This window comes from Branchiostoma belcheri, unplaced genomic scaffold, assembly GCF_001625305.1.
Source record: "Branchiostoma belcheri isolate BF01 breed outbred unplaced genomic scaffold, Haploidv18h27 scaffold16, whole genome shotgun sequence".
Taxonomy (NCBI): domain Eukaryota; kingdom Metazoa; phylum Chordata; class Leptocardii; order Amphioxiformes; family Branchiostomatidae; genus Branchiostoma; species Branchiostoma belcheri.
In genome coordinates, this window is record NW_017803046.1 from 2448225 (window position 1) to 2471558 (window position 23334).

The following is a 23334-nucleotide window of genomic DNA, read 5'->3' on the forward strand; positions in this document are numbered from 1 at the left end:
GCTGCTATTGGTCGGGGTATCAGCTGCTACAGTGAGGGATAGCTAGCGGTGGGGAGGGCTGCCGGCGTTTATCCACAGCTTTTAGGGGCAAAAAACGTCAACCTTTACGGCTATAATCACTCCACTTCGGTGGATAAGCCACAAACAGTCATTTGTGCGGCTCTTAGCTCTGGAAACCTTACAGGTAATGAGTGCGTGAGGGACTTGGGTCTAGATAACGTGTTACCAGTAAAACCATTTCTACCTCCATGGTAAAACGCCGTACGGGAAAATTCCATGGGCCTTTCATAAATTATGTAGGGACCAGGTAAGGCACCGTACAGGTGATATTGGCGTGGCCCTTTCATCAAGGGACCAGGTTTAGGAACCATACAGGTAATATTTGCGTGGCCCTTTCATCTGGGGACCAGGTAAGGCACCGTACAGGTAATATTTGCGTGGCCCTTTCATCTGGGAACCAGGTAAGGCACCGTACAGGTGATATTTGCGTGGCCCTTTCATCTGGGGAGTAGGTAAGGCACCGTACAGGTGATATTGGCGTGGCCCTTTCATCTGGGAACCAGGTAAGGCACCGTACAGGTGATATTTGCGTGGCCCTTTCATCTGGGAACCAGGTAAGGCACCGTACAGGTGATATTGGCGTGGCCCTTTCATCCGGGGAGCAGGTAAGGCACCGTACAGGTAATATTTGCGTGGCCCTTTCATCTGGGGACCAGGTAAGGCACCGTACATGTAATATTTGTGTGGCCCTTTCATCTGGGAACCAGGTAAGGCACCGTACAGGTAATATTTGTGTGGTCGTTTCATTTTTGGACCAGGTAAGGCACCGTACAGGTGAAATTGGTGTGGCCCTTTCATCTGGGAACCAGGTAAGGCACCGTACAGGTGATATTGGCATGGCCCTTTTGTCTGGGGACCATATTAGGCACCGTACAGGTAATATTTGTGTGGCCCTTTCATTTGTGGACCAGGTAAGGCACCGTACAGGTGATATTGGCATGGCCCTTTCATCTGGGAATCAGGTAAGGCACCATACAGGTGATATTGGCGTGGCCCTTTCATCTGGGGACTAGGTAAGGCACCGTTCAGGTGATATTGGCGTGGCCCTTTCATCTAGGGACCAGCTAAGGACTGTACAGGTGGTATTAGCGTGGCCCTCTCATCTAGGGACCAGGTAAGGCACCGTTTAGGTGATATTTGCGTGGCCCTTTCATTTGTGGACCAGGTAAGGCACCGTACAGGTTATATTGGCGTGGCCCTTTCATCTGGGGACCAGGTAAGGCACAGTACAGGTAATATTTGTGTGGCCCTTTCATCTGGAGACTAGGTAAGACACCGTACAGGTGATATTGGCGTGGCCCTTTCATTTTTCAACCAAGTAAGGCACCGCACAGGTGATATTGACGTGGGTCTTTCATCTGAGGAGCAGGTAAGGCACCATATTATTTATAATTTGTGTGGCCCTTTTATGTAGAAACTAGTTAAGGTACTTGAAAAGAATATTTGTGTGATTCTTAGGGACCTTTGATTATTTGGTTCTTTGGCCCTTTGAAGGACGAGAAGCTGTCTAGAATGGTTCGAAGTACCGACTTTAACAGTGTTAGGGTTAGTTTATAGCAACAACATGAATGGTGAAGTCTGTTAGGATTTTACTCCAAAAGTAGAATAACTGGAAGTGGATTCTAGTAACAAAATGTAGAGCTAAGTACCGGTATGTGCTTTCTTGATTATTTTGGTCCATTTATATTGTTCTGAGGGACACGTGTAAGAATCAGTTTCTAAAACCTGTAAGAATCAGTTTCTAAAACCTCTTATAGAATATTCTAATAGTGACTTGTATGTAGAGTACATTCTGTTGTTTTGAATTTAATTCTGTAAGACTACTATATATACATGTACCTTATATGTGTACATTCTTCGCTCAATGCAGTTATTAAAGTCAAACTACACCTACTAGTATTCGTTTTCAATTGTCTTTCTTGTACATTGTCTTTGAAGTCAGGAACAAATATGCAAATACACAGAATGTGCCCTTAATATGCCTCTGACTATGACTGACACAAAAACTCTTGAGCTGCTGAATGAGCATGACTGCATGGTTGTTTGGGTACAATTACATACGTACTAGAAGAATGTGAATTAAAACTTCCCCGGGACGAAATATAGATTTTGACAAACCTTAGTAAAACTAGTTTCAAATTAAAATTCTGAAAAAACATCTCGAGATGTTTTGAAAAAATCTGTAGATGTTTTGAAAAAATCTGTAGATGTTTTGAAAAAATCTGTAGATGTTTTGAAAAAATCTCGAAATTTTTTGAAAACATCTGGAGATTTTTTCAAAACATCTACAGATTTCACATTATATACATGCTACATGTAGAAATAGCATTCGGGTATGTGTTTGATACTTAATTCGGGGCATTTTAGAAAGGAACAAAGGGCTTTCGGAACATAAAGATTTCGGACCATAGGGCTTTCGGAACATAACGCGAGCTTAAAACGTACCGGCCGCGGGTTCCGTATCTCGTCTAAAACTGCACATATTTCTTTAAGATTCGGCTGATATGTTCATTGAAGCTTACGAAGTTACTGTATGAGTTCCCGTGCTGATGTCGTAATTAGTCATTGAGTTATTTTCAATCAAAATTTGCTTCATTCAAACATCTGTCACAACCTTTAAAATATACCTTTACTTTCCTTCAAAACGATTCGGTATTACCATTGTAAAAGGAAGTGGTGATACCACTGAAAGGTATCAGACCTATGTAGAGGATTATGTCTATTTCATAATGTAAATCACTAACTCTACCTTATTATTGCAATACCGCACATTTCAGTGGGGTTTAGGACATGCCCAAAAAATGAAGCCAAATAACTGACCTGTATCTACCAAAAGGAATGGAAGAAGAGTAGATTTGTTAACAACACACAACGATCAGTATTTCAGGATACTAATGTCGAAGTTTCATCCTAAAATATCATTTCATTCTCGATTTAGAAAGTAAAACTCAATTTTGGGCGATGCGGTCAAAATCGAGCTAGAATTGTCTTTGCGAAACATAGCGGTTTGAAGACGGTTTCGCATCGCGGGAGCTTGAAACGTGCTGGTTTCCGTATCTCGCTTAAACCTACACGGATTTCTTTCAAATTTGGCTGGTATATTCATAAAAGCTTATAAAGTTACGGTATGAATTTTCATGCTGATGTCATGATTAGTCATTGAGTTATTTTCAATTGAAATTTCTTCATGAAAGCATAGATCTCTCACAACTTTTCAAAATATAAGTTGACTTTTCTACAAAACGATTGGGTGCAACCGATAAAAAAGGAAGTGGTGGTACCACTGAAAGGTACTCAACAGACGTGTATAAAAGATTATGTCCATTTTACAGTGTAAATCCCTAAATCAACCTTATCATTGCAATACCGCGTATTCCAATGGGGGTTTTGGGCATGGCCGAAAAATGGGGCCAAATGAATTGCTTGTAGCTTTACGAAAATTCATCAAAGAGCAAATCTGTTCACAGCAGAGATAGACCAGTATTTCAGGATACTAATAGCTAAGTTTCAGCTCAAAATATCATTTCATTCTCGGTCTAGAAAGGAAAACGCAATTTTGCGTGATGCAGTCAAAATTGACCTAGAATTGTCTATGCCAAACATAGCGGTTTAAAGGCAACCTCGCTTCGCGCGAGCTGAAATCATGTCGGTCTCCGTATCTCATCTAAAACTACATGGAGTTCTTTCAAATTTGGCTGGTATGCTCATTGAAGCTTACAAAGTTACGGTATGAATACCCATGTTGATGTCATAATCAGTCATCGAGTTATTTTCAATTGAAATTTCTTCCTGAAAGCATACATCTCGCACAACGTTTCAAAATATAAGTTGACATTCCTCCGAAACGAGGAGGTGCAACCAATGAAAAAGGAAGTGGTGATACCACTGAAAGGTCCTGAACAGACGTATATAAAAGATTATGTCTATTTCATAATGTAAATCCCTAAATCTACCTTATTATTGCAATACCGCACATTTCAGTGGGATTTTGGGGCATGGCCGAAAAATGAAGCCAACTGAATTGCTTGTAGCTTTACGAAAATTCACAAAAGAGTAAATCTGTTTACAGCAGAGATAGATAAGTATTTCAGGATACTAATGTCCAAGTTTCAGCGCAAAATATCATTTCATTCTCGGTCTATGAAGGTAAACGCAATTTTGCGTGATGCGGTCAAAATCGACCTAGAATTGTCTATGCGAAACAGAACGGTTTGAAGGCGACCTCGCTTCGCGCGAGCTGAAATCGTGTCGGTTTCCATATCTCGTCTAAAACTGGATGGATTTCTTTCAAATTCGGCTGGTATGTTCATTGAAGCTTACAAAGTTACTGTATGAATTCCCATGCTGATGTTATAATTAGTCATTGAGTTATTTTCAATTGAAATTTCTTCACGAAAGCACACATCTCTCCAAGGACATTCTTTGCTCTCTCACAACTTTTCAAAATATAAGTTGACATTCCTCCAAAAAGACTAGGTGCAGCCCATGAAAAAGGAAGTGGTGATACCACTGAAAGGTCCTAACCAGACCTATGTAGAATATTATGTCTATTTCATAATGTAGATCCCTAACTCTACCTTATTATTGAAATACCGCACATTTCAGTTGGGTATTGGGACACGACCAAAAAATGAAGCCAAATGACTGACCTGTATCTACCAAAAGGAATGGAAAAAGAGCAGATCTGCTAACAACGCAGATATATCGGTATTTCAGGATACTAATGTCGAAGTTTCATCCCAAAATATTATTTCCTTCTCGGTCTAGAAAGGAAAATGCAATTTCATATGATGCGGCAATGATCGATCTAGATTTTTCTATGCGCAACATAGCCTTTGAAAGCGCGAGCTGAAAACTTAAAAGTAAAACTAAAAGTAAAACTGAACGGATTGGTTTCAAATTCGGCTGGTATGTTCATGGGAGCTTAGAAAGTGGCTGTATGAATTCCGTCTGATGCCGTAATTGGCCATTGAGTTATATTCTGTTGAAATTTGAGTCATTAAAGCATAGAGTTCTCCAAATAATTGAAAACAAAGGTTTACGTTCCTCAAGAAAGATTTGAGTGCAGCCTTTGAAAAGGGTTTAAGGCTGTCCTTTTCAATAATGCGAATTCCTAATCCCTATAATACCTTTGATTCTACTGTCCTTTACACCATTTACACAGTAATAACTTCTATCAATTGCTTGCTTCTTGGCGACATTAGTGCGTTCAAGTATTATGTTGGGATACATGATTTTAATGCTGTACACTTGCTATTCTTGAATCATATACTGACTTGAACTACACTGGAAATGAAAGTCTATGGAAACAAGAGTGAAAACGTGTATTTCAGCTTTAATAATAATTGAATGGTGTTGAAAATAATATACATGTATCAGAAAATAAACTGGTAATATCTACAAGTACTATAGGTAATGAATCTAGTTACTATATGTTATGCTTGAAACAGTTTTAGAAAATATTCTCAAACATGCAACTCGGAAAAATAGAAAACAAATAAATAAGCGAACACAGAATAGTTCTACAGTTCAACACTACAATCCACCTCTAGTTATTCTACTTCAGAGAAAGAATGTGATAACATAAGTCAGGGTTCAGTATTCATGTTGTTGTTATGAACTAAAGCTGGCACTTCCAACAATTCCAGAATTTAATGCATTGACATCTCCATTTCCTGCTGTGCAATCAGTTTCTCCTTTCTGGCAAATGCCCTGAAAAAAAAAAGAAAGAAATATTCTAGACACTAGCAATCTAAACACTAGTATATAAAAAATGTCATTGACGAAAAAAATCAAAAAGAACAAACAAACAAATATAAATTGTATGGTCTTACCGGGCCCAAAAACCTATAAACCATACAAACATTACCTACTAGTATATGGTACCTTACTTTGTCTCCAGATAATAGGGCCATTCAGATATTACCTGTATGGTGACATACCTAGTACAAAGAGGAAAGGGCCATGCAAAGTTTACCTATAGGTGCCCTACCTGGTCACCAGATGAAAAGGCTACACAAATATTACCTGTACGGTGCCTAACATGGTTCACAGATAAAAGGGCCACGCCAATATCACCTGTAGGGTGCTTACCTGGTCCACAAATGAAAGGGCCACGCAAATATTACCTGTACGGTGCCTTACCTGGTTCCCAGATGAAAGGGCCACGCAAATATTACCTGTACGGTGCCTTACCTGCTCCCCAGATGAAAGGGCCACGCAAATATTACCTGTACGGTGCCTTACCTGCTCCCCAGATGAAAGGGCCACGCCAATATCACCTGTGCGGTGCCTTACCTGGTCCCTACATTATGAAAGGCCCATGGAAAGTATTTCCCGTATACGCGTACACGTACGGCGTTTTACTGGTAACGTAATCTAGACCCAACTCCCTCACGCAGTCATTACCTGTAAGGTTTCCAGAGCTAAGAGCCGCACAAATGACTGTTTGTGGCTTATCCACCGAAGTGGAGTGATTATAGTCGTAAAGGTTGACGTTTTTTTGCCCCTAAAAGTTGTGGATAAACGCCGGCAGCCCTCCCCACCGCTAGCTATCCCTCACTGCAGCAGCTGATACCCCGACCAATAGCAGCGTGGAGCTTGCTGAGAAATTGACCAATAGCGGCGTGGCCGTCTTTCGTGGCCGTCCTACCATATTCTAGACCAAGCCATACCTCCGAGTGGAGTGACGCGAACGTAACGCCTCTTTAAAGGCACCTTTGCTTTCTCTCATATTTCAGCCCCTCTTTTGTTTGCCTTTCATCATTGGACCTACTTAGAGAGAAAGGGTGGCCTGTAGGGCGGGGAGAAAGCTGAAGTAATGCCTGTCTGTCGGTAGCATCTTGTCTGTAACCCGAAGAAAACCCGATTGAGGACGTCACCATCTTCAAGGACGGAAATTTCCTGGATCACAAGGATCTCTCCGTCAGTCGCCCACACAAGGAAACAGTCGTCACGAAGCGGTACCGCCTCCAACTCTCTCCCCGCACGATGTCTGCCCCGGCCCGCCTGTGGCTCGTGTTGGTCTGCTGTGTGGCCGGCGCGGCGGCTCAGGACCACCGTATGCGCCACCAGCACGGCGCGATGAACCAGTCCGCACCCGCGGTAAGTCAACAGTCTGGAAGGAGTCCACTGTGTACTTAAGAATACTTAAGGCGTTAGACCTGTCACCTACATATGCCGTTTCTCCTGCAATATGTTGTGGGGATTTATCCAAAGAATAGACGGCAACCATCAAATTATCATTATGGTTTATTATATCAATCAATATATAATTTATAGGGCACGATAATTTGGTAACTTTTAACTACTGTTTATGACAACAGTCACCATACTAAAGACGTTAGAACTATCACTTTCTACACATCTCATTTCTCCTAAATGTCTAAAATATAATGTGGCGATTTATCCAAAGAATAGACGGCAATCATCAAATTATCATTATGGTTAATTCTGTAGGATTTATAGGGCATGACTAATTGGTAATGTTTTAATACTTTTATTACAATATAAATGATTCTTTGATAAACAGGTGTTTTCATGTGATTGTTGCAATTATCAAAGTGATAAGTGTTATTACTGTTACAGTAGTAGTACAATGTACTGATATCGACTGGGTCGTTTGTCTTCTATAATAGGTTTAACTATGCAACATTATCTGCAATTCTAGGCTATAGTCTGACATTGTCCCACACTCTTACATTTACCGGTACTTTTACCAGTCTTCAATTAGTACTTTTTCTTGAGGTGGCTATTAGTAGAACCAATGAAAAGAATCTCCAGTGACGATTTGCGTAAAGCAAGTGAGGAAAATTACTCTGACCCATTGGGAGAGATGCCGGCTTCTATAGGGAAGCATGCACGGTTGTATACCGTGTACCCTCATGTGAAAACTGTAGACTAAATTAATTATTAGATCTCATAAGCCAGGGTCTTGTGTCTGTTGCAATTTGCGCTACTTAAAAAGCAAAGCAAAAACAGAAAGTTAAGACAACCACAACCACAATAGGTGTGCAGCCAATTAGCCATTATTTTGCACATGACTGACTGCCAGCCTGTCAAGTTTGCTGAACATGACCTTTGGGTCTAGCATACGTGTCATGTCTCACTCTTACTGACTGTCATCTGCAAATGGTTTTGATAACTAAATCTCTGTTTACACAGACACAGGCTTGAAGTTGGCCCCAGTCTTTCTTTCCTAAGTAGATACCAGAGAATACACGCAACTTCCTTTTCTGCAGCTTCCCAGTACAGCATTTTTGTGCATTCAGGTTCTTTGGCCTTTACATAAGTTGATAATTGGCCAAATGCATGTAAACAACTTGGTATTCAACAGAGTGCATTACACAGAGGACTTTGTACCACAGCGTGGCTGTTACCAGCATGCACAGTTCCCTCAACTTGACATTGATTAGGAAAATGTAGGAGCAGCAGGTTTATGTAAAGTTTTTGGAGCCACTCAAACACGTAAAAGGCCTAGGGGTGCCAAAGATTAAATCTAAACCACATCTTGCCCACAAATAAATCTTTCATGAGTCATTGCCAATTGGAAAAAGGGTTAAGTTCTCTTCACCTTTATGTATGTATCCACTCTAGTGTAAAACTGAAGCTTGCTAAGTATTTGTAAATCCCCTTACAATAGTACACAATCACACACTGCAGGGTTCCAGAGCCTGTTTTTCAGGGGATTTTTGTGTACCAGAGCAATAATGAGGTCCCAACAAGGAGGTTAAAAAACCTCCTTGGTCCCAATTAGCAACCAGCTTGAATTTGTCTGTTGTGCAATTATGTGTATACATGTAGGTCAGAAATAACTCCTTCTCCCAACCAGATTCCAACCATTTATGATAATAGATCCAGGTAAAATGTCAACATTCTTTATATGCCTGTTGAAATCACACTAACGTGGTTACCGTTATCCGCATAAGCATACGATACATAAGGTGGCACTTTCTTGCACACTGCAGAAAACACTGCTTTTATTTGCCTCATACCACAAAGTTCATATATTATATAAGACACTTATAATCCACAGTCAGGATTGTGTAAGGCAAGCTCCATGTAATACCACATGGTTTTAGACCTGCATGTTTGCAGTGGTTGGCATGGCCACTAAGTGGGGACTGGGCAAGGACTCCTACGTGGTTTAAACTGATTAACATTTACATAGGGGCATTGTATTGCTTTGATCAAATGATTCTTCACATGTACAAAATGTACATACTGAGTTGAAACATAGAATTCCAAGAAGATCAGCAAAGAAATAATCTCTGGTTCTTAAATAGAACTGAAGGAAGTCAATTTTTCATCCATTGATTGAGATCCATCAAGTTGCATTCATATTATTCAAATGTCGAGTGTCATGCAAATCTTTCATACAATATTGTAAGCCACTTGTATTATCTTAATTAAAGTGACTGAAAGTTGAATCCTTTCCCTGGAAACCTAAGGAAGGGGTATCATGCTTGTATATGTATGCTTATGGATATCTTTTGAAAGAACTTTGAGCGAAGCTTGTGTGTTTGCCACTGACAATGCTGCTTCTGCAGATTCTCCTTTGGAATGTTTTTTTAGAAAGCCTATTTTGCACTAATAATATACTAATTTGGCATTTTTGTAGACAATGCCACCCATACATGGAATGGACCACAGTGCCAGTATGGACCACGGTGCCATGGATCACAGTAACATGGACCACGGTGCCATGGACCACAGTAACATGGACCACAGTGCCATGGACCACAGTAACATGGACCACAGTTCCATGGACCACAGTTCCATGGACCACAGTACCATGGACCATAGTAACACAGACCACAGTGCCATGGACCATAGTAACACAGACCACAGTAACATGGACCACAGTACCATGGACCATGACAGTATGGGCCATAGCAACATGAACCATAGTACCGTGGACCATAGTACCATGGACCATAGTAATATGGACCATAGTAACATGGACCATAGTAGCATGGTCAATGCAAACTCGGGAAGCCATAGTGAACATGGCCTTGGTGGCATGGTATGTGTATCTTTAAATCACTGCATGATTTAATTGATAGTAATAATATACTCAAACACTGAGTACTGATACCCTAACACATTGTCATGGCATGCAACTTTCTACTCAAGCTTATAAGAAGTACCACTATCTTATATTGTTATGTAGATGCATTTTTCTTAATTTTCAATTTACAATGTAGCAAAGGTATAATGTGCAGCTTTGATACATTTATGTTTATTTCATAATGTCTTCCTCTTGCAGATGATGCCGATGTCCTTCTACTTTGGCTACAGAGGTGTTGTAGTCTTGTTTGCTGGCTGGGTCATCAATGATATTGGAAGTAGGTGGTCTTACCTTGCACATATAATTAGAATGAAAAAACCTTGATAGTTATAAGATTTTGTAGTTTCTTTGGTTGCTTGTTACTTTCATCACATTATCAACAATTTTAATTGATTTGTGACTAACCTGAAGTTTCTCAAATGTGTCTGTTCATATCATTAAATGTCGGTTATTATCATTTTTTCTTTCCCTATCAGCCCTGATAGGTTCGATGGTTGGAATCTGCATTATTGCGGCCCTGTATGAAGGTCTGAAGGTGTTCAGAGAACATCTACTGAGGAAGTCCATGGTGACTGTCAGCTATCACTCCGTAGCAGTGCCTGGTCCTGAAAACCTACCTGTTGTGGAGACACAGAAAACCACAGGGTATGTTATGTTTTGTTGAAGACTTGTGTTAGATTGTTCATTGATCTTTATTCATAACAACAATACAATGATAATAGTGGAAGAGCACACACACATGCACAGACACACACACACACACACACTCACACATGCCAACAAAAATTTGAAATAGCTTCCTACATGTGATAACAAAATATATATTTTAAGCTCACTCCACTTTCTATAATGAATGGTTAATTTTGTTCTGTTTTTTTTTTCTATTTTGTTTTGTTTTTTGGCAACATTCCATATCTGTACCTGCATAGCCGGTATAACCGCCCTAGGGCATAACTGACTAGCTTCAGTATGATTGTATCTGCATGTTGATGTCATGTGTTCCTGTCCCCTGTAGATCCCGTATCCTGAGCTCCGCCCACCTGACCCAGACCCTGCTCCACGTGCTGCAGATTGTGGTCAGCTACTTCCTCATGCTGGTCTTCATGACGTACAACGGCTGGCTCTGCATTGCTGTGGCCATCGGGGCTGGCATCGGGTACTTTGCCTTCGGCTGGAAACGCGCCATCGTTATAGACATCAACGAGCATTGTCATTAATAATAGGACAGTGGTCCGCATGGTGTCATCAATCAGGGATCATTAAGCCTTCAAAAACATGAGTCTAAATAATTATGTCTCCATCCCACGCTGTTACAGAGTTTTCAGTCTCCATCAATAAAATCGTAGATGAGGGAATATTGTTGCTATTGATGGACTAATGTTATGCCCATGGAGTTCACGTAAAATAATTGGCGTGCTTAAGTTAATATGAAAAACACATGTAGGGAAGGGGGTGAACATGGGTTTGCTGATATAATGGAATAGATTTAAACATAGGGGAAAAACATTGCATTGCTGCAGTTTCTGTGCTAAAAAGGGTCCAGCATCTATTTTTATTGTCTATTACATGCCTTTAGAAATGTACTTACTTAAGCAACTCTTTGAACTGCGCAAGATGATTAGATGTCCTTGACTCGTATCAATGTGAAATATGACGTGATCATAATGTGTTCCAAAGGAGATTCAATGGTATTGAGGACCCAAAGATCTGTTGCTGCATTATCTGTTGCTTTTTTTTTTCAATGAAACATATTAAGTTAAAGACAAGTTGTTCAATCGTTAATCATACTAATTTGCATAAATTATTGTCTTGCATAAATAGTATTTTTATCACACCCTACATCTCCTCAGCCACCTTATAGTGCTACCTTAACAATCTACCACCATGTGCCTGCAAAATGTATTTTTCCTAAAGGTGGTTTTACCACCTCACAAAAACAGATAAACATAAAACAAACACAGTATCTTGTATCATGAATCTATATGTGAGAGGCAAGCTTCCATGACTACTACATGTAAGTTCCAATTTAGACATGAAGTTATGTTTTAATCATTGTAATCATCATCTGTAGTCTTGTTGAATGTTGAGGCACCACAGATACTTAAATCCAGAAATGTTTAAGGAGGAAGATCTTTATTGTTCTTAATGTTGTCAAATTAAGAGTCAGAGACAATGAAGTTGACCTTAACGAGAGACATGCAGTTAACTCGTCAAGAGTTATTCTTTATTATTTTTAATGTGTCACATAAAGAGTAGGAAATTGTGAAGATAATCCAGTTGACCTTAATGTAACCGTTCACCATACCAAACATGGTGTTGATTTTGCATAAGAATTAGCTGTTATTTTTTAAGAGTACAGCTGGTGTTAGGAAGGATTCTTTATTGCAGTTTTTCTTGGAAGCAGAAATTGCAGATTCCTTAGTTAGGGTAGTCAGAAAGGAACCAGAGTCATTTGACATGTCACAATCTTCATCACATAAACTTATGTTGTTTGTACTGTGTCAAACCGTCTGTGAAAGGACAGAAAAGCCACCGATTTTTAAAGAGATTATGAAGTGTGCTGTAGACAGGTCTACAACCGAAAAAGGATGTAGCAATAATGGCATATCTTATGTAGTATAGTGGAAGTATTTGTTAATTGTAAATTGAAGATTCCTATGAGACCAACGCTCAATTATGGGCTACTGAACAATTTATTGATGTCAGTAATTTTGTTGCTGTAAGAATTACCTCTAGAATAGTTAGTTTGCAGTGGAAAATGTACAACATTGTGTAAGGCATTGTTTTGAGTTAAGTACAAATGACCAGGGTTTAGAGCCTAGTATTTTGTCAATATTTTCAGGAAGAAATAGAATAAAACTCTGTAATTCTGGTCAAGCTATTTGTGTTTGTTTTGATAGAACCATCCAGGAGCAGGGCTGCTCTAGTAGCTCATAGTCGGGTCCACAAGCGGTGAACAGAACGCCAGCCAGGAGGAAAAGGACTATGATGATATAATAATGAGGCTGGAAAAGTTGACACAGTTTGTCTGCTAAATGAGATTTACTTTGACTTACTTGGAATAGTAGCTATCTGTCCTTTTTGTCTGAACATACTGTGTATATAAAAACATAGCAAGATCGATTACCCAGGAGTATTGTCCTTAAGAACGTGAGCCTAAAAACTGTCCAGAGTCCAACAGGCCGTTGTCCCAGTTACTAGGACTTGGATGGGATAGCAACAGGTGTATTTTTATTCGCTCCTTCACGTCAACAGGAAAACGTGTAACGTTACCATCATATCAGCTGATATAGGGGTGACATTTCCGAACAAATTTGATCGACATTTAGTCACAGTGTGGAAACCAACTGTGTTTTTTTTTCTTTGCTTGGATGTGAAGGAGCGAAAGATTTTACGCGTTCTGGAGGTCGGACCAAGGAGGTTAAAAAGTTGTATTTAAACCTCCATGGACCAAGGAGCTTTCATCACAGATGAAAGCTCCTTGCATGGACGAATATTGTTGCTATCGCACGTCATGTGGCTGGTAGTACCCCCTCATGTTTTGGTGTATCTGTACATGTCCGAAAGCGTAGTGTTCTGTAGAACAAATTCGTGTTGGTATCGCCGTATCTGTCCAAAAGGTCACCGTTCTGTAGGTCGGATGAATACTGTTGGTATATCGCACGTTACATGCCTTGTGGTACCTCTTGGTACACCTGTCTATAGTATAAAAGTATAAGGGCACAGACAGGTACCACTAGGCACGTGACGTCATAGTCACTCCACCCAATCTCTCGTGACTCGGGAATGATTACAATAATCGGTGTTTGGTTTCTTCGTGACCTCTGGCCGCACAGGAAAGCACACACTTCCTCCCAGTGACGTCATGAGCTACTGCAGTTAGTTCTCCCCAGGCGAACACAGTTTACTTAGTACTCTAGTCCCCGGGATTTGCACACTAGCCGTCCACCACAAATAGGTCCAGCTGGAACGCCCAAAGAAAGGTAACGACGTCGATTTGGTTACTAATATAGCTTAAGATATAGATATAAGTACTTAGTATAAACGTTTGTACTTTCACTTTTACGTAGGTATGATTTTAAGGCCTTTAGACAATGGTTGTTGTGGAATTCTTGAAATTTGACACAAGGAATTTCCGATCGTTTAAGCACTTCTTATGTTTGTATTGGTGCCAGTTATTTGTATTGCTCCCTCATTTTGTAGAAAGTAAACCCGTACACCCGTAGAATTGACATGAGCCGCCAAGTAACATAGACATAAGGCTAGGCGAGTCGTAGCACCTACCTACGACCTAGATCCCCATCGGCAAACAATGGCTACATAATATCAGGTTCTATTGTTGTGACTGCCAGCTAGAGGCAAGGTGAGACGCCCGTTCGGCCAGTTGCCACCATTCCCCCATGTACAAACCACTAAGTAAATTTCTGTCAGAAAACCTGCACATGCCGTTATGATCTACACACAGTCTTGCCGGATATTGCTGGTGCAGTTGCGGCATACTTCATGGAATGTCACAAACTTTGTTTCCTACGACTTCTACGTTCCCCAACGTTTCAAAACATCCGTTTTGTTTTTGTTCCATCCCATACTCTACAGTCAAACCTGTTTTACCCCCCTCCTGAGACTATGCAGTTTAACCTGTTTAATTCTGTCCTAATATGCAACTGAAAACTGCGGGCTGTGTACACTGGTTAAGTGGGCTTTTTTTTATAAGAACCGGTAGGGTTACATAGTCGGCAACCACTCCTTCACAAGCCGCGGCTTTCTTAAGTGGGCAGGTGTCTCACCTTCCGTAAGCAATCGGCCTTGAGTGTCAACAAAAGACATATGTAGAATATTTTATAGTTTCCAAGCTAAATGACAAAGGCTTTAAAGAATCAAAACCCGCTCAAACACACGACTATAGCTCCTGGGCAAATAGCCAAGGATCATTCACATGGCAGTTTATTTTCTGTTGCCATGCTACTAGTAATATCATCCTGAACTTTGAACTGAACCATCTAATAAAGAAATCTTACTTGATAAGCATTTCCCTTTGTACGTGTATTGTGTTTCAAAAGTCAAACGCATGCAGCTATAGTACAGATTCCCGTAATCATTAAGCAACAGGTATTCTAATCCCAGCGTGCTTTGTGCACACCGACAAAGGCTATACCAGGAAAGGAAGTTCGTAGCGACCAAAGAAGCGTTGAAACCCAAAGCAGCCGAAGCCATTCTAAGATCCTTTCCCCGCACGTAGGCATGTTTTCTTCACGCTTGAATACCGACCACCAGGTGCATTGTCTGGATCATTTACAACCAGTTTTATTGAAGTATATAGCATAATAGAGAACGACAAACCTTACATACTAATATATGACGTGCTACCGAGGCTATATATATAAACCTTAGGCTCTTTGGAGTACGTATACAAATAATCTCAGTAGTTGAAAAAGATTTTAAAAATGATTTTTCATACTATACTCGGACGTTTGTTTTCCTCCAAACATATCCATGGACGTTGTCCCGTATCCAATAACTCGGGACGTCGCAAAATTAAACTAACGTTACTGTATGAACCATCGTTAGCGTTTCCCTGTTGTGTTTTGTCCAGGTCACTGGTCAATTTGCAGAAAAGATGGCGCAACATTTCCTACTAGTGCTCCTTCTACCGCTGATCGTCAGTAATACCGCCCACGGGACTACCACAGAGGTACGTACTGCATCCGTTGACGTCAAACCCTTTCGATGCTGAAAGGCCTAGCATGATTAAGTCTTTTTCTTTGCCTGTGCCCCGAAGCTACGCAATGAGACAAGCCACAGTGAGTAGGATACAGGAAATTACGATACTAGTATACAACGCTGATCTCGTTTACGTCAGTATAAGCTTAAGTTTGACTGTTATTGTATAGTTTAACTGCACGATGGATGAGTCGGCCTCGTAAAGGATACATTGATTCTATTGCCGACTCCTCGCAGATCCTATTATGGGGATAAGAAAATAAATAAACTTACTAAAATGATCCCTATTTTAATTACAACTGTATATGTCGTGTGTTGGTTCATACGTATGCAAATGTTAACACATGGTGTTAATATATACTAGTAGTATAACGTGTCATGCCATTGTCCATGTGAATCCGGATTTGTTGGTTTCTTTCTCAGTACCGGTAAACCGCCTTTACGTATAAAACACCAGTTTTGTACAGTACGTACAAGTTTCGTAAGACCGTACTGTAAGGTTTGAATGAAACAAGTCACGTACATAAGTATAGTGGAAGATTTAATTTACTGTTACGTCATCTAAATCGGTATTGTTCCGTTTTATATAATGAACAGGCTCCCACCCCTAGCCCTGCACCGATGCATACGGGACACACCATGCAGCACACCATGGACCACACCGGAACACACCAGCCCGGAATGCACCACACCGGAACACACCAGCCCGGAATGCACCACACCGGAACGCACCAGCCCGGAATGCACCACACCGGTATGGACCACACCGGAACACACCAGCCCGGAATGCACCACACCGGTATGGACCACACCGGAACCCACCACGGCATGGGCACGCATCACCCCGGAATGCACCACACCGGAACACACCATCCCGGAATGCACCACACCGGAACACACCATCACATGGGAACACACCACCCCGGCATGGACCACACCGGCGCGCATGGGGACCATTCCAGCACGGGCCATGGCTCGGTAAGAAAAAAAATTATTCAAGCACCAAGCTAGTGAGAGTCGTAGACTGAGTTTTGTTTTGGACATGAAGAAGAGAAAAAAATCAAGTGCGTATATTGCAACCCGTTAAAAAAAACTTCACATCATCATCATTCCCACCACCGAGTGTAATCGACGAAGTGATGGACGCTAACAACCCTGACTACGCATGCAGTATACCTCAATCATGTGATACAAAGATACAGAATGCCATATTAGTTACAATTTCAAACAGTCTTCTCCTTGCTTTTTACAGGGTCATAACACGTATTTCTACTTCGGTCACCACGAGGTTGTTGTGTTGTTCCTGGAGTGGACGATCAACACCGTTCCAGGTAAAACTTCTATTTTCCAAGTGTACGGTAGTCTAAACAGTCCTCATAATTGTACCAAATACCCGATCTACGCGAACAGTTTTGTGACATAATGCAGGTACTTTCACACATCGGATGAATGCTAGCTTCGTAGCAAAACTTGCTTGCTACGAACTATGTAACGTTATATACGTTCTAACTATCCTCCGTGCACGTGGTCCATTTATAGCCTTTATAGACAAAGTTACTGAAAGAATCATGAGTAGCAAGCGTTCATTGTGTTTAACGAATTCCGTTTTCCCCACGCAGCTCTGATTGGCTCCTGTATCGGGGTGTTCGCCATCGCCATGCTGTACGAGGGACTGAAGGTTTGGCGGGAAATGCTGATCGTCCGTGCGGCTGACAGCAGTAAGGCAGCCCGCTCCAACTCCTACAGCCTGAACAACATCACAAACGGCAAAAGCACCAGCAAGCTGGACGTCGACATCGTGCCAAGGGCAGCAGAACCTAGCACAAGGTGAGCGTAAGAGCGTGGAGGAAAATCTGAGACAACTGAATGGTAAAATCTGACGTCCACGTCAAAGAAAGGACTTATCTTACGTTATAGGCAGACTCAAGAACAGAAACAGTTGTTTTGGTTATGTCAAGGAGGTTATAGTCTCCCTATAAGCAACTTTGTTCTGTAAATACTATTTTACAGTTTCAAAATTTCATCTTACTTTGACCCCAAAAATGACATGGGTCTTCAGCAATTGTCCCATTGGAAGGTCGGCATAATTGCTGTTAATCCAACACATGGATATGCATGGAGGGATGCATGGAGGGGTACTACTCAGTTACTAGATTGTGAATCTGTATTATTCTGTGAAACTAAATTTTACACGTTTGGTTGATTTTGTATCTACGAAAATGAGGTCTTTTCGCAAATAGCACTGGCCTCTGCTCTCTTTAGTCCGCATTTTTAAAGGTTTCCCACTGCACGATTCAAACATTTTATCATCTTTTTTCCCCACAGGCACCGGATCTGTAACTGCATGCACGCGCTGCAGTCCCTCCTGCACATCGTCCAGGTCCTGATCAGCTACGGGCTGATGCTGGTCTTCATGACGTTTAACGTCTGGCTGTGTCTGTCCGTGGCGCTCGGGGCAGGGGCCGGATACTTCGCCTTCGGCTGGCGCAGGCCCATCACCGTGGACAGGAACGAACACTGTCACTGAGTATTCATGACAATACCACTGACATCTGGATGTTTTAGCTCAAATGAGATACATGTACTAAGTAAACAGATTCTTTTCTAAAAGTTACATAAAATCTTACAAAAATTACGGTGCTTCATACTGAAGTCATTGGCATTGAATATCGGTAGGACTTAATACTGTATCCTCCAATGTTGCAAATTCACCGTGGACAGGAACGAACACTGTCATTAAACAAAGCAATCTGACACATCCTCAATGAACAGTAAACAATGGGAAGACATATTATCTTGTAATAATAAAAAATGCTCTTTTTTGTAATTCTTGTGCTATTTCTGTTGTTCGATTTGGGACAGTTTGGGTGCTTTAGGCTGTGGGCTGTATGATGTTGCAATGAACTGTTGACCAGTTTTGATTTAAGTAAGCCAGAGGTATTTTTAATTCCATTAATGAGTTAATCTTTAGCAATGTATATTAGCATGTTGATGTCTTACCTTGATCTACCAGAAAGCAGACAAGTTAGTCGGAATGTCTGTAATTTGTTCTATATATACATGGCCCTCTTTGAAATCACCATAATAAGTTGGAGGGGCTTTCCACTTGTGTTATATGAAATGAATCAATGAATAAATTCTTATTGAGAGGAAGCACTAAGACATTATCGCTGATACTATGAAAACTAACGTCAGACAATATACAGAGAGCACCATACATATATACGAGTGTCTTACTGACACTTCCCCTTGAAAATGATGTCCCTAAAACATTGAGAGGTAACAAACACGACCATACATAATTGCATGCAAATTTTATTAGCCAACCATCCGTAAATTTGCTTCCGTGCGCCAGTGAACTGGTTGAATTGGTACTAGTGGTAGATCGTGTCGACATTTGTCGATGGCGCTAATCAGTAGCCATTAGTACTAATGCGTAACAGGTGGGTATCGAATTCACTGCTTTTCTCCAACAGATTTATCGTTAAGTCTTTCAATTAAGACGACGATGACGTTTGGACAAGGTAAGATTATTTTCATTTGGATAAATGGGTGAGAAAACCTGATGTATCACGGCTCAGGGAAAGATTGTCGGGCTCAGTCGGTGTATGCAAGGACGTCCTTGGTGTATGGCAGCAATTGCAAGGTGCGCCCATTTCCGCCTTTGGCTAGCATATGTACCAGCACCTGTATTACTGTGATAGCTGTATTTGCACTGGCAGAGGAAAGATATTACCGGGGTCTTCACTGTATAGTTTATAGCATGTTAACGACGGGGAAAAAGAAAGGTCAGATAAGGACAAAACAGCCGGGGGGAGGGTGGTAAGAATGGATTACTTAGTATTCGTCACCATTTCCTGTTGGAGAATAACTTGCCAATTTCGTACTTACTACCTCTAGCTCCTTTTCTTTTTCTAAATGTCTGTAGGAGAATGTCTTTTATACAAACTCTGCGATTCTATTCCCATCATGTTCCATAGTTTGTGCTATTTATACCACACCTTTAATTTCACTACGTTCTGTAACTGTCACCACCCCGGGACGCCCTCAGGGCAAAAGCCCGACACAACAATGTCAAAGCCCGACACACAACATGTACAATTGTATATAGCCTCCTGTGCAGGCCCCGCGGCGGTGGGGAAGAGTTTTTAACGCATTATTTTAATATAACCTTCTCTCGTCGGCTATGTAGGATGGCCGGCTATATTAAAATAATGCGTTAAAAACTCTTCCCCACCGCCGCGGGGCCTGCACAGGAGGCTAAATTGTATACCCGAGACAGGGAAATGGAGGTGATAATGAATTCATGAAGGGTAGCAGCAACAGTTAAATGTGACATCACGAACGCTATCTTCAAGCCGCACCAAATTGATTGTGTAAATGTTTGTAATTCACGACTCAAGCCATTATGATTCATATGCATGGGCCTTTCTATTCATTGCCTCAGGGCCTTGAGTCGCTGTGACATGATATTAAACATCTGCAAGGCCCGCAGACTGAAGAACCCGTGTCGTACCGCTTCATTTCTGTTGATAATTAAATACCACTTTGTATAATAGAGCAGTGAGCATGTATCTCTTTAACAGGCAAATCATATCTAATTTTTATAACTCCACCTTATGTGATAGTCTACATCTTGTAAACATGCACAGCCACAAGCGTCTGGAAAATGTGAGGAAAATAAATCCTGTACGCCAAAAAAGTAACATAATGCTTCTTCGGGTACACTCTACACTTAAACTTTTTTTTCAACATTTGCTGCCAGGCTGTAGGAGCATTCACTGACCCGGCCGGACCAAAGACGTTTAACAACACGAAACAGTGACATCGAAGTACTTATAGTAACAACATTCGAGGAGCTCGAGTATGACGTCGGTACATTTCATTTCGCTAGTTGTGGTCCTAGTCATGTGTAGAACTACCAATGGGACCCCAACAACAGTAAGTACCCGCTAAACAACACTGATATCTGCGTCATACTATTTGCCGTCACCGATTGTACCACAGCCATGTACTTTTGATAACGGAATTACACAATGTCGTTTTGCAGTTAATTCAGCACAAGATTATAAATCTAGGTGTCCAATAGAAAATAGAAAGTCACATGGACGCGACATTCAACGTCAGCCTATTCTTACTGTCGTAAGTCGTCGCAACTTATTACGATGCCCAGGCAAATTGGGTTTCACTTTTCAGTATTTGTTTTCAGTATTCTCTTACAGTGGCGCCCATTGATATATTGTTTTTTATTGCTATTGATAAGGATATTTTACTTTTCTTTATCAAACAGGCAACTACCCTAAAGCACAGTACGGGAATGGGCCATTCTGGCATGAACCACACGGTTATGCCGGGGATGAACCATTCCGGTATGAACCATTCCGGTATGAACCATTCGGGTATTAACCATTCCGGAATGAATCACTCCAGTATGAACCACTCCGGCATGGGCCACTCCGGTATGGACCACTCCGGCATGGGCCCATCTGGCGGAAGCCATTCAGGTCATGGCAGCGTGGTAAGTTATAAACGTCACCGTGGCTGTGGTGGCTCTTAGTTCAGGGCTTTTAACCTTAAACCTCTGCACAATTTCAACATTCTTGAGGAGAATGCATTTCCACTTTTATCGATAGGCTGTATTGGAAAGTAAAATGACTATATTGTATCTTAGATAAGTACATATCTATTAGTAACATACCTATTAATTGGATTTCACATTCTCTAGCAAAGGGATTGCTTCTACCTCTACGTCTAGACAATGCGTCTACGTTTCTTGAGAATGAGGAAGTACTAGTATTGCATGTTGGCTTTTGAGTCAGTAACTTCAATCTGGCACTACTTTAGGGACACAACCTGTACTTCTACTTCGGCCACAAGGGAGTCATCGTGCTGTTCTACGAGTGGCGGATAGACTCAGTAGCAGGTGCGTATTCTTATTATCTTAAAGACTAAAATCCAACTACGCCGAAATAAAGTAAGTGTGCAACAACTCATACTGTGTATTTGGCTGTAGACATTTGATGACGAATAAGTGATGATGAGGTCAAGTTTGGGTCTGAAGTCTGAAGATGACTTTCCCTATAGTCCATTTCTTTACTTCGACGTCAGAACATCTTTTCATTTCTCTTAAATTTTGTACGACCCTTATGATGTAAATGACTGTCCATACGCAGCTCTGATCGGCTCCTGTATCGGGGTGTTCGCCATCGCCATGCTGTACGAGGGGCTGAAGGTTTGGCGGGAAATGCTGACCGTCCGTGCAGACGACAGCAGGAAGGCGGCCTCCCACAACATGAAGCAGCTCACCAACAGGAAGGACGCAAATACACTGGGAGTCGACTTTATGCCCGGGGAGACACTCCCGACAAAGACAAGGTGAGCATCATGATCAAGAAGACACGGTCGACTTCTCTTGTATCTACTTCAATGACTAATTCAGTCTTATTATGTTTACTGAAGGAAAACATATTGTTTTTGCTACGTTTCCTCTTCTTCTTCCGTTCAAAACACTGACCTCTGACCTGGCCAATGACCTGATTTGTTGATTTGTCTCTCACCATGGTAACTGGTGTTGGGTTACATAATGTTGCAATTTTATAGTAGGAGGGATTTATACTCTTGACCACATAAAGTTATATGAATGTATTTGAGTAAGAATTAACAGAGCAGACCATATGCGAAGGTAAACATTGTGCATTTGCTTTGCAAATGTTACCTTTCTAGATTTGTGTAATTTTGTCCTTTCTTGCAATAAAATCATTCCTATTCCACAGGCACCAGATCTGTAACTGCATGCACGCGCTGCAGTCCCTCCTGCACATCGTCCAGGTCCTGATCAGCTACGGGCTGATGCTGGTCTTCATGACGTTTAACGTCTGGCTGTGTCTGTCCGTGGCGCTCGGGGCAGGGGCCGGGTACTTCGCCTTCGGCTGGCGCAGGCCCATCACCGTGGACAGGAACGAACACTGCCACTGAGTATCCATGAGAATGGCACTGACATCTGAATATTTTAGCTCAAAGGAGATAAACAGATTCTTTTCTAAAAATTATAAAATTTTACAAAATTTGCAGTGCTTCATACTGAGGTCTTTGGCATTGAATATCTGTAGGACTATATGCTATAGAAACTTCCAATGTGGCAACTATTTGGCTAGCTAAGGGTTTATTCACAGTGTACTGATATATTTTTTGGCAAAAATAATCACACGCAACATCTGTAATATCATTAGATTTATTTTGCAGCATGAAAATCAACAACAGACGTCCTTCAAGGACCTCACTGTATCATGAGTCATATAACCAATGCCTGTACGTTGTAGAGTAATCTAGAGCAATACAATAATTAGCATTTTACTTTCTATGAAAAATTTACATTGAGCCCATTCAATGTCACACATCATACATCTACATATGTGATATATACATGTATAATACAAATAATTTGAAATGCAAAGTCTCATAGTCTCTTTTCAATAGAAGACATA

The 23334-nt window shown here is 41.1% G+C and overlaps 2 protein-coding genes and 1 long non-coding RNA gene across 12 annotated transcripts; 2 read left to right on the top strand and 1 right to left on the bottom strand.

Annotated features, from left to right (window-relative positions):
• Positions 1–5377: 5377 nt before the first annotated feature.
• LOC109466143 lies at positions 5378–6749 on the bottom strand. Its single transcript, XR_002140009.1, has 2 exons — positions 6469–6749; positions 5378–5772 (listed from the first exon to the last, which is right to left on the bottom strand). It is a non-coding gene; the product is annotated as an uncharacterized LOC109466143 (long non-coding RNA).
• On the top strand, positions 6741–13001 carry LOC109466142 (high affinity copper uptake protein 1-like). Of its 2 annotated transcripts, XM_019763792.1 has the most exons (6): positions 6741–7164; positions 9680–9718; positions 9749–10084; positions 10328–10406; positions 10606–10774; positions 11145–13001. In XM_019763792.1, exons 1-6 carry the CDS (start codon positions 7051–7053, stop codon positions 11344–11346), a joined length of 939 nt encoding a protein of 312 aa, XP_019619351.1. In that variant the 5' UTR covers positions 6741–7050; the 3' UTR covers positions 11347–13001. The 2 variants fall into 2 exon arrangements, with proteins under 2 accessions (XP_019619351.1, XP_019619350.1); XM_019763791.1 differs by having other exon boundaries at positions 9680–10084.
• An 875-nt stretch (positions 13002–13876) lies between these two features.
• Positions 13877–22854, top strand: LOC109466125 (high affinity copper uptake protein 1-like). Of its 9 annotated transcripts, none has more exons than XR_002140008.1 (8): positions 13891–14112; positions 15709–15821; positions 16448–16828; positions 17103–17181; positions 17470–17677; positions 18176–19496; positions 20616–20791; positions 21141–21244. XR_002140008.1 is itself a non-coding variant. In XM_019763762.1 (6 exons), exons 2-6 carry the CDS (start codon positions 15747–15749, stop codon positions 22823–22825), a joined length of 939 nt encoding a protein of 312 aa, XP_019619321.1. In that variant the 5' UTR covers positions 13877–14112; positions 15723–15746; the 3' UTR covers positions 22826–22854. The 9 variants fall into 9 exon arrangements, 5 of the variants coding, with proteins under 5 accessions (XP_019619321.1, XP_019619320.1, XP_019619319.1 ...); XR_002140005.1 differs by having other exon boundaries at positions 13892–14112; positions 15723–15821; XR_002140006.1 differs by having other exon boundaries at positions 13892–14112; positions 15723–15821; positions 18176–19374.
• Positions 22855–23334: the final 480 nt, after the last annotated feature.